General features: G+C 45.7%; 1 protein-coding gene across 1 annotated transcript; it reads right to left on the minus strand.

Moving 5' to 3' along the window:
- Positions 1 to 14379: 14379 nt before the first annotated feature.
- Positions 14380 to 15327, minus strand: LOC120395270 (olfactory receptor 52M1-like). The gene has a single exon (XM_039519511.1). It carries the CDS (start codon positions 15325 to 15327, stop codon positions 14380 to 14382), a length of 948 nt encoding a protein of 315 aa, XP_039375445.1.
- Between the last annotated feature and the right edge of the window lie 1197 nt (positions 15328 to 16524).

The following is a 16524-nucleotide window of genomic DNA, read 5'->3' on the forward strand; positions in this document are numbered from 1 at the left end:
GCAAAGTGTGGTGGGTTTCCTCTGAGGTACCACCTGTAACTGGCTTACCAATGAGCTCTCTGACTCACCAGCCTGGGCCTCCCAGGGACACACCCAGTTGCAGTTATATGCAGGTTTTCTGATCAGCCGCTACCTGAAACAAAAATAGAGAAGCTACAGCCAAAATAATCACCAGCTACATAACCTAGGACCTCAGAGTTGTACCGTCCTGCCCTGGATCAATCTCTGACCAGTATGAATTTGTTAACCAGTTAGTTCTCCTAGTTGTGGAGAGGAGAATGCACAGTTGTGGTATCCAAGCTGAGATTTTTCTCTAAGACACTTCACTTAAAGGCATACTGGGTTTAGATTAAAAGATAAAAGATGTTTATTAATTACAACAGAGAGATTTTAAGTGATTATAGGGGATAGCAAACCGTTCAAAGCAGATGACCTAGCAAATAATCAAACATGCAAACTAAGCTTAACACACTAGTTTGATTGACTACGAATTAGCACTTTCTTAACATGCTTGAGGATACAAGCTGTCTGGCAGAGTCTCAAGGCACAAGCTACATTTACTTTCCAGCCTGGGTTTCTCAGGTGTCCCTGCACAGCCTAACAATCCCTTTAGCCTGGTTCCAGCACCTCCCCCAGTTCTTTCTTTGTTTCCGGGAGTCCCCTTGTGTGGGGAATTAGGAATCACCACCACCCACCCCACATAGAACAAGTACCTACCTTGTTCCTGGTCCTAATCCACCCCCACCCCCTACTGAAGAGCAGCTGAACTAGCTGAGCGTCAGGCAGGGACTCTGTCCCCTCCGCTCCACTCCATTGTGGGTGACCGGTTGACAGTCCATGGCTTCGGGCTTCCTGACCCCAGGGAAGCCCGACGTGGCAGACTGTCTGTCACCGGCAGCCTGGAGGAGTGGCAAAGCAGTGGCTGAGGGCTCCTTTCTGCCCACTCCCCCCGCCCCACAGGCTGCTTGCCAGTGACGGAGAGTAGAGTGGTGGAGAAGAAGGGAGCCCTCAGCCACCCAGCTGAGAGCAGGAGCAAGTGGGGGGTGGGGGAAGAAGAGAAACCCAGGATCCGAGTCGTAGGAGAATGGGCTGCAGAGCCATTATAAATCTGGTACTGCCCAGGACAAAACAAGCTCACAGAAATACCTCCTCAGTCTAGGATAAACTCAGTGTCTGCCTGCACTGGGGCAAAAGGGGAGATCAGCCTGAACTGCCTTTCTGGGGGTGAAGGGAACCCCAGCAGCAGCTCAACCTGTGTAGGGAAGGAGAGATGGACAGACCTGGCAGGAGGGAGCAGGGACTTGGAGACTAAAAGGAGCCAGTATGAATAACTCTTCCTCAAAATGACACAAATATTTAATGTATTGCAGCCCATTAGAAACACACGCGTTCCTGAGGCTACTGCTGACATTGCAACGAGGCTGTAGTGGGGTTGCTTATGGGAGGAGGGACTGTCTGGAAGGAGGAAGGTGTCAGAGACAACCTGCTACAATGTAGTCCATGTTACATTACAGTCTGAGATACCCTGCGACCCAGGAGACCTCATTACACCTCTTTGGTCTGTGCATTAGCAGGATGTCCATTCCCTGTTTCATCCAGTTTCAGGACTCCGTGCCACTGTGCTCTGAGTACTGAATGTCCCAGCCTCCCCCGTCCACATATTCTGTGCATTCCTGGACCTCCCCCAGTGAGATTTCCAACACCACCTGATTTCCTCTAAGTGAGAAACATGTTTTTATTTTTACTGCCTTCCTGTGTTTCTCTTCCTCTTCATAGAATCATAGAATCATAGAATCTCAGGGTTGGAAGGGACCTCAGGAGGTATCTAGTCCAACCCCCTGCTCAAAGCAGGACCAAACCCAACTAAATCATCCCAGCCAGGGCTTTGTCAAGCCTGACCTTAAGGCTCTTCCTCTTCCTCTTCCTCTTCCTCTTCCTCTTCCTCTTCCTTGCCAACCAGAAATGCAAGGGCACACAGAGAGAAGACCCCTCTCCCTTCATGAAAAAAATGTTATCCTATTTGTTTTAAACCTCTAAGCCTGAGTGTGAGATTTCAGCAACTCTCCTGTCAGTTCTTCATTGGTCCAAACGAGCTCACCCATCTTTAGAGGCCACTGGATGACTCCAGTTGAAGTCAGTGGAGGCTCATAGCGGGTGTAAGTCAGGCCATTTATTTAACTCCCTACATGTGGATTCAGGATGAAATCCTGGCTGAGTTTGGAGATTTTCCTTTGATCTTAATGGGACCATGATTTCACCCTTAGTGTTTAAATTTCAGTTCCAAGCTGTGAAAATCACGGTTTCGGGTCCTGCGACAGAGAGCGCTATTCTGTTAGGGTGCTGAAAGAGTTTGTAAGAAACACCCAGTTTATGATGCACTATCAGACTGGATATGAAGAACAGTTCAAACTACTGTGCTGGTGAATTCCTGCCCAGGTGGTTCTTGACTTGAACCCTGGAACCCTTCATGAGCCCTCAGCACTAACTTTAATGCAGAAACAGGCAACTCACCATAATTCTGCTGAGGAAATCTCCTTACTGGAACAGGAAAGCATAACCTTGATAATCAGTGTACTGATCTCACATATCTGACACTCACTGTGCTGGAAAGCAACCTTTATGATTCCTCTGTACCATCCCTGCAGACTCTCAGGTTGGCAGGACTCCCAGACAATTCCCTCAGTTCTTTGAGCAGCAGGAAGAGCAGAAAATAGACCCTGGAGAACTTCAGCTTGAGAGACTCCCTGAGGAGTGAAGAAATGATTCTCTGATACCAGGGGCTAGATTGTCAGGGCAAACTGAGTATTGCAGTATGATCAGCCTAGCAATTGACAATGGCTTTCTTTTCTTACCCACCTGCTGAAGTGAAGAAACAGATTTACAGAGCCAGAAGAATTTCCAGAAGTCACCTACTGCAGGATAGGCCCAACAAAGAAAGAAACAGAACGCCACTAGCCATCACCTACAGCCCCCAACTAAAACCTCTCCAGTGCATCATCAAGGATCTACAACCTATCCTGTAGGACGATCTCTCACTCTCACAGATCTTGGGATACAGGCCAGTCCTCGCTTACAGGCAGCCCCCCAACCTGAAGCAAATACTCACCAGCAACTACCCAATAAAAACATTAACAGAGGAACCTATCCTGGCAACAAAGCCCATTGCCAACTCTGTCCACATATCTATTCAAGGGACACTACCATAGGATCTAATCACATCAGCCACATCATCAGAGGCTCGTTCATCTGCACATCTTCCAATGTGTTATATGCCATCATGTGCCAGCAATGCCTCTCTGCCATGTACATTGGCCAAACTGGACAGTCTCTACGCAAAAGAATAAATGGACACAAATCAGACGTCAAGCATTATAACATTCAAAAACCAGTCAGAGAACACTTCAACCTCCCTGGTCACTCAGTTATAGACTTCAAAGTCACAATATTCCAACAAAAGAACTTCAAAAACAGACTCCAATGAGAAACTGCAGAATTGGAATTAATTTGTAAACAGGACACCATTAAATTAGGCTTGTATAAAGACTGGGAGTGGATGGGTCATTACGCAAAGTAAAAACTATTTCCCCATGCTAATTTTTCCCCTACTGTTACTCACACCTTCTTGTCAGCTGTTGGAAAAGGGCCATCCTGATTATCACTACAAAAGTTTTTTTTCTCCTGCTGATAATAGCTCACCTTAATTGATTACTGTCATTATAGTTGGTATGGCAACACTCATTTTTTCATGTTCTCTGTGTATATATATCTTCCTACTGTATTTTCCACTGCATGCATCCGTGAAGGGAGTTTTAGCCAATGAAAGCTTATACCCACATAAATGTGTTGGTCTCGAAGGTGCCACAAGTACTCCCCATTCTTTTTTTCTTTTCTGTGTGTAATGTGCTGCCATCTGCACTATGTGTGGGAATGCTGCCATGAGATACGGGACCAAAAACCATTTTAAATTAATCGTAGTAGTGTATCACTTCATACTCGCATTTGTATTATCCAGTCCATTAGCCTCTGAAAAGTCACTGCCACCCTGTGGCGGTCAAATGATGTGATCCTTAATTAATGAAGGTCAAAGGGTGTGGAAATGTCTTTCTTCTCCCAGGATTCTGGCATCAAAGGTATTTGCCATTATCCCTTTGCAAGGTCTAAAGTGGATATATATCTGGCAGGTCTCAATTGTTCTAATAGTTCTTCAACTCTGCATTGGGTAAGCATCAAATTTCAATTCTGTGCTGATCTTTCAGAAATCAATGAAGAAACGGGTTGTGTCATCCTGCCTCAGAACTAGTACCAAGGGACTTCTCCACTCACTGTGCCATTCCCTCACCATTTCCAGGGACAAAATGACCTGGAGTTCATCTCAGATGGTATTCCACATTTTCTGAGGGAACAGCCATGGATTTTCCCTGATCTGTTGCCCTGTGGCCATTTCAGTATGGGGTTATTTCAGCCTACTGGGGTAAGAACACAATGGCAAAGAAAACAAACAACTGCTACATCTGGATCTTTTGTTTGGGCTGCAGTCCCTCAACCATGCTGGCGTCACAAGTATTTGGGGGCCTAATTTGGGTTCCAGGGGTGTGTGAGTGTGCTGGGTTGTCACCCCGGGGTGCAGTCTGGGAGCCATGAGACCAGCTGCCCCCATCTAGCCACCCAGCTGGGCTGGCCCTTTTTCACACTGCTTTGCTGTTTATTAGGCCTCTTCAGGCCCTGTTATAAACCAACATGACAGCAGATGGCACCACACACACCACAAACTGAGCTACCTGAGGGCTTACCTAAGCCAGCCAAGCACAAGCAGGAGACACCCGGCAATTTCCCAGCTCCCTTGCACTTCACCATGGTCTGTTCAATGTAAGTTCATTAATAGAGTTCACCAGGTAGAAAGTAGACTGAGAATGTGTTCTCCCTGTCTCATAACACAAGATCAAGAGGATATTCAATTCATAGTGCCTGAGTGCACATCATATGGTTGCAATTGGCTTGATCACATTCTGGGGTACACACCCCTCAAATCCAGGGTAACACAGTCCAGGTCTCAAAAATGCACAGTTATACAACTATCTAGTAGAATGGCCTCAATTCCAGCACCGGTGTCCTGTATTAGCACTTTCCAGAGGAAACATATGGTTTATACTCCAGGCTTCCTGAAGGATTGGAAGTAGAAAAATCAGGTAGATTTTGCTCATCAGATCACTGTGTATATGATAAAGAAGTTCAGCATTGTAGTTGCTTAATTTGTCTTTGTCAATCAAAAAGTGTAGCTTCAGTTCATCAAACTGATCAAGAACCCTGTTAACACTTCCAAAAACTGCAGTATCTCCTTGTGGTCTGGAAGGCATGGAAAAGCCAAGTGTCAGAGTGTGTGGAGGTGGAGGCTGATGGGTGATGTTGAAAGAGATCAGATGATGGACAGAAAGGGAACTAAGCAACTGAGAGAACAGTGCTTGGAGATGGAAACATAAGATGTCAGGTGTGAGGAGCGTCTCAGACTCTTAACTTCCTCAATGCTGAGCTCAGCCAAACTGGAACAGAGCACCCTTGAGTCACGAGGAGATATACTTTCCCCCTCTTGTCACACAGGTTTAAAGTCAGTGGTGCCAGGTGATCACCATCTGCAGGTGTATTGGCCCGCTTTGTCATGAAGGTCTTTGGTTTTGACCCCATAAATGATAGGGTTGAGCATGGGGAGGATGAGGAAATATAGGGTGGCCCAGATTATGTGAATGTGGGAAGCGATGCCCTGATGACGTACCAATTTCTGTGAGTACCAGCATGCTAAGCAGCAAGTAGATAGGTTTGTGCAGGGTCTGCTCTTTGCTTTCAACAAACAGAACTGTGAAATTTCACAACAGGTCCATGACATAGAAAGCAGAGAAAGAAATGGAAATCCAGATGTAAGCAGTTTCCAGGAAAGGGATGCCCGTGAGGAGGAAAGTTGAAGGGTCAGAGGACGTGAAGTTGAAAGATGCCATGAGGTAGTCGATGTGTCGATCAGACTCAGAAATGCTCAAGCTGCCTGTGAAGGGAGAGAAGCACAGTGAGGGGGGTGGATTAAACACATTATAACAAATAGTACAGTAAATATTTTATAGTTACTAACAATCTAGAAAGGAGGGTGAGCTGTGAGGTGGAACATTTACAAATGCCAACAGATTATTTAGGTCACAGTCAAGTCGACAGAAGTCCTCAGAGGGAACTAACCTAGCTAGGTGAATGGGCAGCATGATGGCAGATGATTTTTTATGTCAATCACTACAATATCTATGCCCATTGGAGGAAAAAGCTTGAACTCCTCAAACACCTAGCAAAGTTCTAACTTAACTGTATAAACTCAGGACAGGTACCTGGGAGTCATGGTACACAGCTCTTTGAAACACTGCTCACAGTGCAAGCATGGACAGAAACCAAGCAAAACATTGGGATTCAGGAGGATTGGGATGGGGAATCATACAGAAAATACCATGTCATGAGATCAGATAATGTTTCAGCTTCCTCTGGATACTTCTGTGTAGTACTGGGACCCCTTCTCACATAGGATAATGCAGAACTAGAGGGGTGCAGTCAAGGGCAACGAGAATGATCAAGGGTCATACAGAGAGAGGTTGAAAAGACTGGGATTGTTACCTTACAATGGAGATGAATTAGAGGGGACATGAGAAAAGTCAGTACAATGCTGACTGGTAGAGAGTAGATTGATTACTTCTCCCTGTCCCATAACACAACATCAAGAGGATATTCAATTAAACTGAAGTGTGGTAAATTCAAAACAGACCAAAAAAAATGAATGCTATCTTCACTCATGCCTAATTAGACTGAGGAACTTGTTTCTACATGAGGTAGTTGAGCCCATAAGCTAAGTCAGAATCAGGAAGTGTTTGGACATTTAAATGGATAGTGAGACTATCCAGTTATAATAGTTACAGTGAAATAAATATGTGGAAAGCCTAAACTCCCATGTGTTTCAGGGCACAAGCTAATCTCTAGCTATTATGTGTAGGGAGTGATACCCTCAGGATGGTTAGGTCATTTCCCCCCGTCCACCTATTGCTGGGTTTCTTACACCTTCTACTGCAGAACCTGGGGCTGTTGTGATAGATTTTTGCTACCAATTTACCTGAGGCATCAGGTGATAAGGCTGAAGCCACAGGATTTTTTTAGGGGAGGAGATGACGAAATACACCAAGTGTTTATGTTGTAAAGCTTTATTATCAAAATAACAGTGGAGAGTGATGGGCACTCCCCACGTTACTTAGAGGAAGGAAGAAAGCGTTAGTGCCCCAAGCCCTAACTCACTTTCAGACTCACACACGCTCTACCCACAGCAGGCCAAGCCTGGGTGTAATGTAAGAAGAAGAGGCAGTAGGGTGGACAGGAGTTCTGTCCTGGGCTCAGGCCAGTCAAGGTCTGCTGTTGATCTCTGACTTGCTTTGGCTTTTTGGAAGGTTTTTAAGTCCTGGGTTCTTTTGGGGGTGTTTTCATTCAGGGCTCTCTGTGCCTGGTGCTTTTTGTACCAGTCCAAACTGCTTTTTGTGGCCTTCTTATCTTTCCCCAAAACACATCAGCTCCAGGGACGCACAGCTCTGCTTCCCACCTCCTCCCCCCCTCCCCCGGTCATTTCACTTGTGTTTTCCATCTTTGCATCCCTGGTTTAATGTACTTTTTTTCTTTTCTTATGGCTGTCCATGGCTGAGTGAGAGATAAACACCGCTGCTGATTTCCATGACCTTGGACTGGGGCCAGCGTAGCATCTTATCATAGGACTGAGCTAGTTAGCTACAGTGTTGAGTTAACCCGTTTTTTGCTCTCTTCCTTCTTTCCCTTCTTGGCCTCTTGCTACCTGTAAAGGAATCTTCCATTCCACATTCACACCTTTGACCTTCCCTTCCCAACCCCCATAATGCCTTGCAATGCTTATAACCATAATAGCAACATACAATGCTGATCTGCCTTCCCATGGGACCCCCTGAGGGAGGGAGTCCTTGGGCCTGTGACACTGTCACTTTCATAGAAAGGACACTGGACTAGATGGGCTATAGGTTTGATCCATGTTTCTATTCCTGTTTTGGAAAGGAGGCAAGTTTCCCCCATGGAAACAGAGATTATCATGCTGGGGGATGGCTTTGTCCTCAACAGAATGGGCATGAAGGGCCCAAAAGCCTTGGTATTTAGGGCTACAGGCCTGCACCTCTGTAATTTCCCTTGTTTCTTTTGATGGGGCACTTTCTTGAAGCCACCCAGCTTTTTTTGAGACATAAGTTACAGGTGTTAACAGACAAGTGTAAGCAGAGACATGTGTCCGCAACTCAGCTGCTAATCATTTTCATACATGAATTTCAATGAATTTTGCAGATGACACAGAAATTGGGGCATGGTAAATAATGAAGAGGACAGGTCACTGTTTCAGAGCAGTCTGGATTGGTTGGTAAACTGGGTCAAAGCCACCAATATGTGTTCTAATATAGCTATGTTGATATCTAAGGATATGTCCAGACTACCTGCCGTATCGGTGGGTAGCGTCTCATCTAGACGCGATATATTGATCCCCGAACGCGCTCCCATTGACTCCGGAACTCCACCGGAGCGAGCGGCGGTAACGGAGTTGACATGGGGAGCCGTGGACGTCAATACTGTGCCATGAGGACACTAGGTAAATCGATCTAAGACACTTCGACTTCAGCTACGCTATACACGTAGCTGAAGTTGAGTATCTTAGATCGATAGTCCTCTCCCAGTGTAGACCAGCCCTAAATCTAGGAACAAAGAATGAAGGTGATGCTTACATGATGGGGGACTATCATGGGAAGCACAATGACTCTGAATAAGATTTGGAGGCATGAAGGATAATTAGCTAAATATGAGCTCCCAATGTGACTATGTGGCCGAAAAGAGAAATATTGATCCTTGGATGAAAACCAGGGGAATCTCAAGTAGAGGTGGAGACGTTATTTTACTCCTGTGTTTGACACTAGTGAAACTGTTGCTGGAGTCCTGTGTCCAGTTCTGGTGTCCACGATTAAAGATGGATGTTGATACACTGAAATGGGTTCAGAGTAGAATCACAGGAATAAAAAAAAACACTGCCTTATAATGATAGACTCAAAGATCTCAATCTTTTCATTTAACAAATGTTGTTAAGGAGTAACTTGATCACAGTCTGTAAGTACCTACATGGGAAACAAATATTTATTAATAGACCTTTCAGCCTGTCGTACAGAGGTGAAACATGGCCCAATGGCTGCAAGTTCAAGTTAAGGAAATTCTGACTGGAAATGAGGCATAATTTTTTTAAACGGTGGGAGTAATTAATCTTTGGAACAATTTAGCAAGGGTCTTTGCACATTCTTCATCACTGAGAATGTTTAAATCAAGGTTGGATGTTTCTCTAAAAGATCTGCTCTAGGAATAATGGTGGGGAAATTCTCAGGCCGGTGCTATACAGACTACCTTATCACAATGGACTCTTCTGATGGTGGAATCTACGAACATGTCCCCAGGAGTGAGCTGGAGGCATTTTGCCTGCAAGCTCATGCCTGAGCCTAATGAAGGCTTTTTTTCTATTCATGACCATGGTAAAATTTGCCCTATGTGGAGAAATTCTCATGTGATTGAGGCGCCTTGGAAACACTACACTAGGGTGTATATTTCACAAGGCTTAGGGATCCCGTGAGGCACTGCCTGGATGAACATTTTAGATGAGAAACATAAAGACTTGAGTCCATAAAGTATCCGCACTGAGGAATGAATGTACAACCCTCGCCACGAGTGGCTAATTGAGCTGGCAAGGAAATGGTCACAGAGCATCCTGGTTTTAATGTCTGTGTCACAGTGGCCCACTGTTTCATTCAGCTATCAGTGGTTTCTGCACATCTAGGCTCTCACATGTCCCAGAGTTGCCAGCTCTCATTACATAATGTGCATACTTCTCCACCTGTGAATTGTTCTGTGGAGAAGTCCTTGAAGCACCAGGCAGTGTCTATAGGTTTAACAAGAGAAGCCTCGGAAGTGTCTGTCTTGGCATTTGCCACTCGTGAGATTTCTCACTGGTGCGACACAGTCACTGATTATCCCCCAGCTGATGGAGCAGTTGTGATGGGAGTCACCTAACCCCGTGCAGAGGAAGAGTTTGGGGGTCTAGGGGCAGCTCGGAAATTGAGGGAGCCAGGCATGACTGTGGAACATGGAGAGGACATTGATGACCAGCATGCTGTTGTAATCGGGGCAGCTTGGGAGGGGAAGGACAGTACAGAGAGGGTCAAAATACGATGGGAAATTGAAACCTCTGAGGAGCAAAGTGTGACGTGTTCCCCCACGATGTGCTACCTAGAACTCCATTACCACTGAGCCCTCTGACTCACCAGCCTGGGTTCTCTCTCTCAATGTGCTGCTGGGACAAGCTGCAGACCCGCTCCTGGTCCTCCGCCAGCATTATAAGCAGGCTCTCTGACCAGCCACTGCATGAACCAACAATAGAGAGACTACAGCCAAATCCCACCAGCTCCCCAGAGCTCGACCATCCTACTCTGGTCTAAACTCAAAGCAGTATGACTTTGTTACCCAGTTTGTCCCCCCAGCTTCCCCCTGAATGTGGGGAGGACAATACACACTGGTGTAACCAAGCTGAGATTTCTCCCTCAGACACATCACTTGAAAGCACCCTGATCTCAGATTTAAAAATAAAACAAGTTCTTAGCTACAACAGTGATCATAAGGGACAGCAAACAGATCAAAGTAGATTACCTAGGAAATAAACAAAAACACAAACTATGCTTGATACACTAGTTAGACTGACTATTAATCCATCGTTTCTCACCCTGATTGATGCTACAAACCAGCTGGGGGATTCTGAAGGCACAAGCTGCATTTGCTTTGCAGCCTGGATTTCTGAGGTTTCCAAACACAGGCTCGAAATTTCTTTAGCCTGGATCCAGCATTGCTCCCACTTCAGTCTGTGTTCCTCAGGTGTTTGCAGGATTCCTCTTGTGCGGGGAGTGAAGAACCACTGATGATGTCACTACCAGCCTTATATAGCATTAGCATATGGTGAGAACCTTTGTTTCAAGACTTGGTTCCCAGACCAGTTTGTGAGAAAATTACAGTCTCCCAAAGGTGGAGTCCAGAGTTATGCGGCCTGGTCACAGGCCCTTGTAGAGTCATAGTATCCATTACTTACCGGCTGACTGGAGCATTCTCAGGAAGGCTCACCAGGTGGGAGAAAAGTTTCTTCTACTCCTATTGTTTTCCCTAATGGCTCAGTGCTCTGAATAGGCCCTTCCCACCAGCTATCTAGCCTGAAAGCATCTTGCCTACTGGGTATTACTCCCAGTGTAACTACATTTGAAATACAGATATGTAATCAATATTCATAAGTTCAGATACAAAAATGTTGCCAGTATATATATAGGATAATCCTTTTCAGGAAATCAAAACTTTTCCAATGACACCTGAAAAGACATATATTGTACAAAATGTATTATACTTATGTCATAATTATATCGTAACCATGCAACTATTAAGAATATGTGGCACAGTGTCCCAGACACTGATTCCAAGTTCTGAAGAGCAGGACTTCAATTGGGCCCATTTGGCGTCCATCAGTGAGCTGGTCTGATTTTCTGGAAGTTGCATTTTGTGCGTCACAATCACAACTTTAATTTAAAAGGAGAAAAAAACCCTATAAACTCTTTAGCGCTTCTGTTTGCAAAAGGACTTTCCCCATCACGAGCCAGATAGAACAGGTGCAACATTGTATTGACCAGCACCTAACGCACATCCCACTATTTATATAATTTCTGCATTTGGCCTTCAGTCTTCTGCAGACATTCTGAGACAATTGCTGTGACTCTTTGCATCCTAACAGGGTGTTACCACGGAAGCCCAGCAATGATCATTGAAACAGTGACCTTGTGAGCTATTCCACTGCTAAATATGGCAGGGGTGGAGGAGTTTGTACAATGAAGATATCCACAAGCTACGGCAAGCAGCACCCAAGTCCTCCAGAGGGGCAGGAGAGTCCACAGAGCTCAGAGGCAGCATCTGATCCCTCTCAAGCATCTGGTGCTGTTCACTGTCAGAGACAGGCTACTGGGCTAGACAGACTCTGATCTGATCCACTAGGGCAGGGTTATGAAGGGAACATTTCTAAAACCCTTTGAAGGTGGGAAGTGCTCTCTGCAGGAAGTATGTTGTGTAATAAGCAGTTACAATCCCTGAACTCATCTGATTCCTTGCAGCACATTGTTGGGCTTTATGCACTCTATGTGGTCCATGGTAAACAAGCAAGACAAGGCTGAAGAGTGAGCTATGTGGAAACCTGGTTTTGTGGCTGTAGTTTTAGCTGTTTGTTTAATAAATTCCTCCTGTTTAAGTAAGGTTGCATTTCCACAGGTCATGACACACAAATAGCCTCACTGCAGCTAATACCACCGAGAGGATCAATATCAGCCTTGGGTAAATCACTTTATCACTGCGTGGCACAGTCCGTCCATGACATGGGGATCATACTGCCTAGCAACATAGCTAAAGATCTTCAAAATGTAGTGATCCAAATCACCATGCTGAGTGTACGTTAGACTCAGTTTTACTGGCTAGCTTCAGCCCCTGGACAATCCCAGATTCATCCCCTGGGCAATAGATGCCCTGTAGCTCCAGATAAGGTGCTGTGTACATGTATAAAAAGCTGCCCAATTGAAGGTGTGTTGCTTATCTTCCTCCCTGTGAAATAAAAATGCCACCCCTGCCTCTGCCCAACTAGTGCAGGGGCTTATCCTTCCAGGTTACTCAGCTGTTGTCCGAGCTTCAAAGCTGATCCCTTGCCCTGCCCCCAAGTCCTGGCTCAGGACAAAGGGTTCCCATTGCAGGGACCCTGCCTCCTTCCATCCCCCAGCCAAGAGAAAGAAAAGGGAACTGAAAGCTAAAGAAATAAGCTATACAATTATCTATTCCTTCAGGACTTTGTAGCCTCGCTTTATGGCCCACAAGTTGTATGATACACAATCTTGCCCACTTGCCACACAGCCCTGCTCCCAACCCTCAGCTGCTTTTATATGGTTTCCTGGCTTCCCTTTCTGTTCCTCATTGGCCTGCCCACCCCAGTGCTGCATCCTCACTACAATTATTGCAAGCTCTTTGTCAGGCTGCAGCAGCTCCTGACTCAGCTGGGGTGGAGGAGGTGGAGATGACCAGCAAGTGACAGGCGGAGGAGAAGAGAGGAGCTAGAAGCAAGGTCAAGGACTCCTTATAGGTTTTTACGGTCAGGCTTGACAAAGCGCTGGCTGGGATAATTTAGTTGGGGTTGGTCCTGCTTTGAGCAGGGGTTGGACTAGATACCTTCTGAGGTCTCTTCCAACCCTGATAGTCTATGATTCTATGATTCTATGACTTGGGGGAAGAGGCACAGAAGGGACCTGGGCATAGAGGTAAGAGGTGGAGCAGGGGCTGGCCCTTGGGGGAATAGGTGGGGCAGGGAGAGGTCCTTGGGGGAAGGGGTTGGGTATGGGGTGTGGCCTCAAGGGTCATTGTGGATAATTCTCTGAAAACATCCAGTCAATGAATAGTGACAGTCAAAAAAGCTAATAGAATATTGGAAATAATTAAGATATGGATGTATAGATAATAAGACAAAGTGTATCATATTCCCTCTATGTAAATCCGTAGTATGCCAATATCTGGTTGCCCCATCTCAATAAAGATATAATGGAATTGGAAAAGGTTCATAAAAGGGCAATAAAAATGATTAGGGGTATGGGACAGCTTCCATATGAGGAGAGATTAATAAGATTGGGAGTTTTCAGTTTGGAAAAGAGATGACTAAGGGGGGATATGATTGAGCTCTATAAAATCATGACTGGTGTAAATAAAGTAAATAAGGAAATGTTATTTAATCCTTCTTATCACATATCACATAAGAGCTAAGGGTCGCCAAACAAAATTAATAGGCAGCAGGGTTAAAGCAAACAAAAGGAACTATTTCTTCATACAGCACACCGTCAACCTGTGGAACTCTTCGCCAGTGGATGTTTTGAAGGTCAAGACTATAACAAGGTTAAAAAAAGAACTGGAGGATCAATGGCCAGGATGGGCAGGGATGGTGTCCCTATCCTCTATTTGATGGAAGCTGGGAATGGGTGTCAGGGGATGGATCACTTGATGATTCCAGTGACCAGCAATTAAAAAACTGGAACCCAATGAGTTCTACACAGACCGATTCCCCAGTTTGGCATGCTAACACAGCACAGTAAGGTCAGGAAAGGCTTTAATGTCTCTTTGACTGTACAGTAAGTGATTCAGGGAAGAGGACCCAGCATCATGTTACCAGCCAACTCTGCACGGAGCTTGGTCTGAGAGTCAGAGCACCAGGAGAAAACTTTAGGTCCCTTTATGAGTAACAAGATGGAGCAGCCTGTCCCGGATCTGCTTGGTTCTCACCCCATAGATGATGGGGTTGAGCATGGGGGGCACCAGGAGGTACACATTGGCCATGAGAACGTGGAAATGCAGGGCCACATTGTATCCATACCGGTGCGTGAGAGAGGAGAAAAGAGATGAGATGTAAAAGGTGAAGATGGCACAGAGGTGGGAGCCGCAGGTCCCAAAAGTCTTGAGCCGGGCGTCCTTTGTGGGGAGGCTGAAGATGCTCCTGAGGATCTGGATATAGGACACGACGATAAAAATTACATCCAGATCCTTCACACAGAATAGCACAAAGAGGCCGTAGTAATTACTGATGCGGGTGTCGGCACAGGCCAACTTCACCACGGCCATGTGCTCGCAGTGCGTGTGGGGAATGATGTTGGTTCTGCAATATGGCCATTGCCTTGCTAGGAAGAGATAGGGTAATATGAGCATGCCACCTCGCAACAACACGGCCAGGCCAATCTTGGCCACCACAGGGTTTGTGAGGGTGGTAGAATGTCTCAGGGGATTGCAGATGGCCACGTAGCGATCAAAAGCCATGGCCATGAAGATCCCAGACTCCACCACTAAGAAGCAGTGAATGAAGTACATCTGGGTGAGGCAGGCACTGAAATCGATCTCCCTGGAATTAAACCAGAAGATGCTCAGTGTTTTGGGCAGGATGGACGTAGACAGGACCAGGTCAGTGACGGACAGCATGCAGAGGAAATAGTACATGGGCCCATGGAGGCTTGGCTCCCTCTTCACGACGAACAGGATGGTGAAGTTCCCCAAGATGGCTATGATGTACATGGTGCAGAAGGGGATGGAGATCCACACATGGGCCCTCTTCAAGCCTGGAATGCCGAGCAGGATGAAGGTGGAGGGGTTGGTGAAGTTGGTTGTGTTGGAGTCTGACATGAAGTAGAGGAGAAGGTGTGTAACTCTGAGATAGAATGGTGTCTCCTACATGTACCATACATTCCCCTGACTTTCTGTATGTACCCAAGGTTCCAGGGTGATGGCAGCAGTCCAAATGCCTGGTTGGAGAGACAATGTTAATATGAGACACTACGTACACTCCTGGAGGCTGTTTTCATGGGTGAAGCAGATTGGTCCCTCTTGACACACTGAAAAATGACATTTTCATTGTTCAGAGAAATGAATTATGAACAATTGACACTACTAATGCCAATTCCATATTTGATGGTGATTCATGCATTTATAATTCCTACATGTTGGTGTGTGGAAAACCTTAACATGCACCAGCAGGAAACATGCTTGTGAATACTGGCTATCCATCATTAACATAAAATTTGCCATACTGGATCAGGCCAAAGTCCATCTAGCCCAGTATCCTGTCTTCCGACAGTGGCCAATCCCAGGTGCCCCAGAGGGAATGAACAGAACAGGCACTCATCAAGTGATCCATCCATCCCCTGTCACCCATTCACAGCTTCTGGCAAACAGAGGTTAGGGACATCATCGCTGCCCGCCCTGGTTAATATCCATTGATGGACTTATCCACAATGCACTTATCTAGTTCTTTTTTGAATCCTGTTATAGCCTTGGCTTTCACAACATACAACTTACTTTGCTTAAGAGCCTTTGGTGAGGGACCTTGTCATAAAATCATAGAAGATTAGTGTTGGAAGAGACCTCAGGAGGTCATCTAGTCCAACCCTCTGCTCAGAGCAGTATTGTACCTGACTAAATCATCCCAGCCAGGGCTTTCTCAAGCCAGCCATAAAAACCTCTAATGATGGAGATTCCACCACCTCCATAGGTAACCCATTCCAGTGCTTCACCACCCCCTGAGTGAAATAGTTTTTCCTAATATTCAACTTAAACTTCCCCCATTTGAAACATGAGAACATTACTCCTTGATCTATCATTGGCCACCACTGAGAACAGCCAAGCTCCATTGTCTTTAGAACCCCGCTTCAGGTAATTAAAGGTTGTTATCACTATGTTGCCATAAAAAGAATGGCTCAGGTTTGGGAATCTCCATCACATCTTCAGCTGTGAAGACTGGTGCAAATAACCCATTTAGTTTCACTGCAATGATCTAATGGTCCTTGAGTGCTCCTTTAGCGTCTTGATCATCCAGTGGCCTGA

Source organism: Mauremys reevesii, linkage group 1 (assembly GCF_016161935.1).
Source record: "Mauremys reevesii isolate NIE-2019 linkage group 1, ASM1616193v1, whole genome shotgun sequence".
NCBI lineage: Eukaryota > Metazoa > Chordata > Testudines > Geoemydidae > Mauremys > Mauremys reevesii.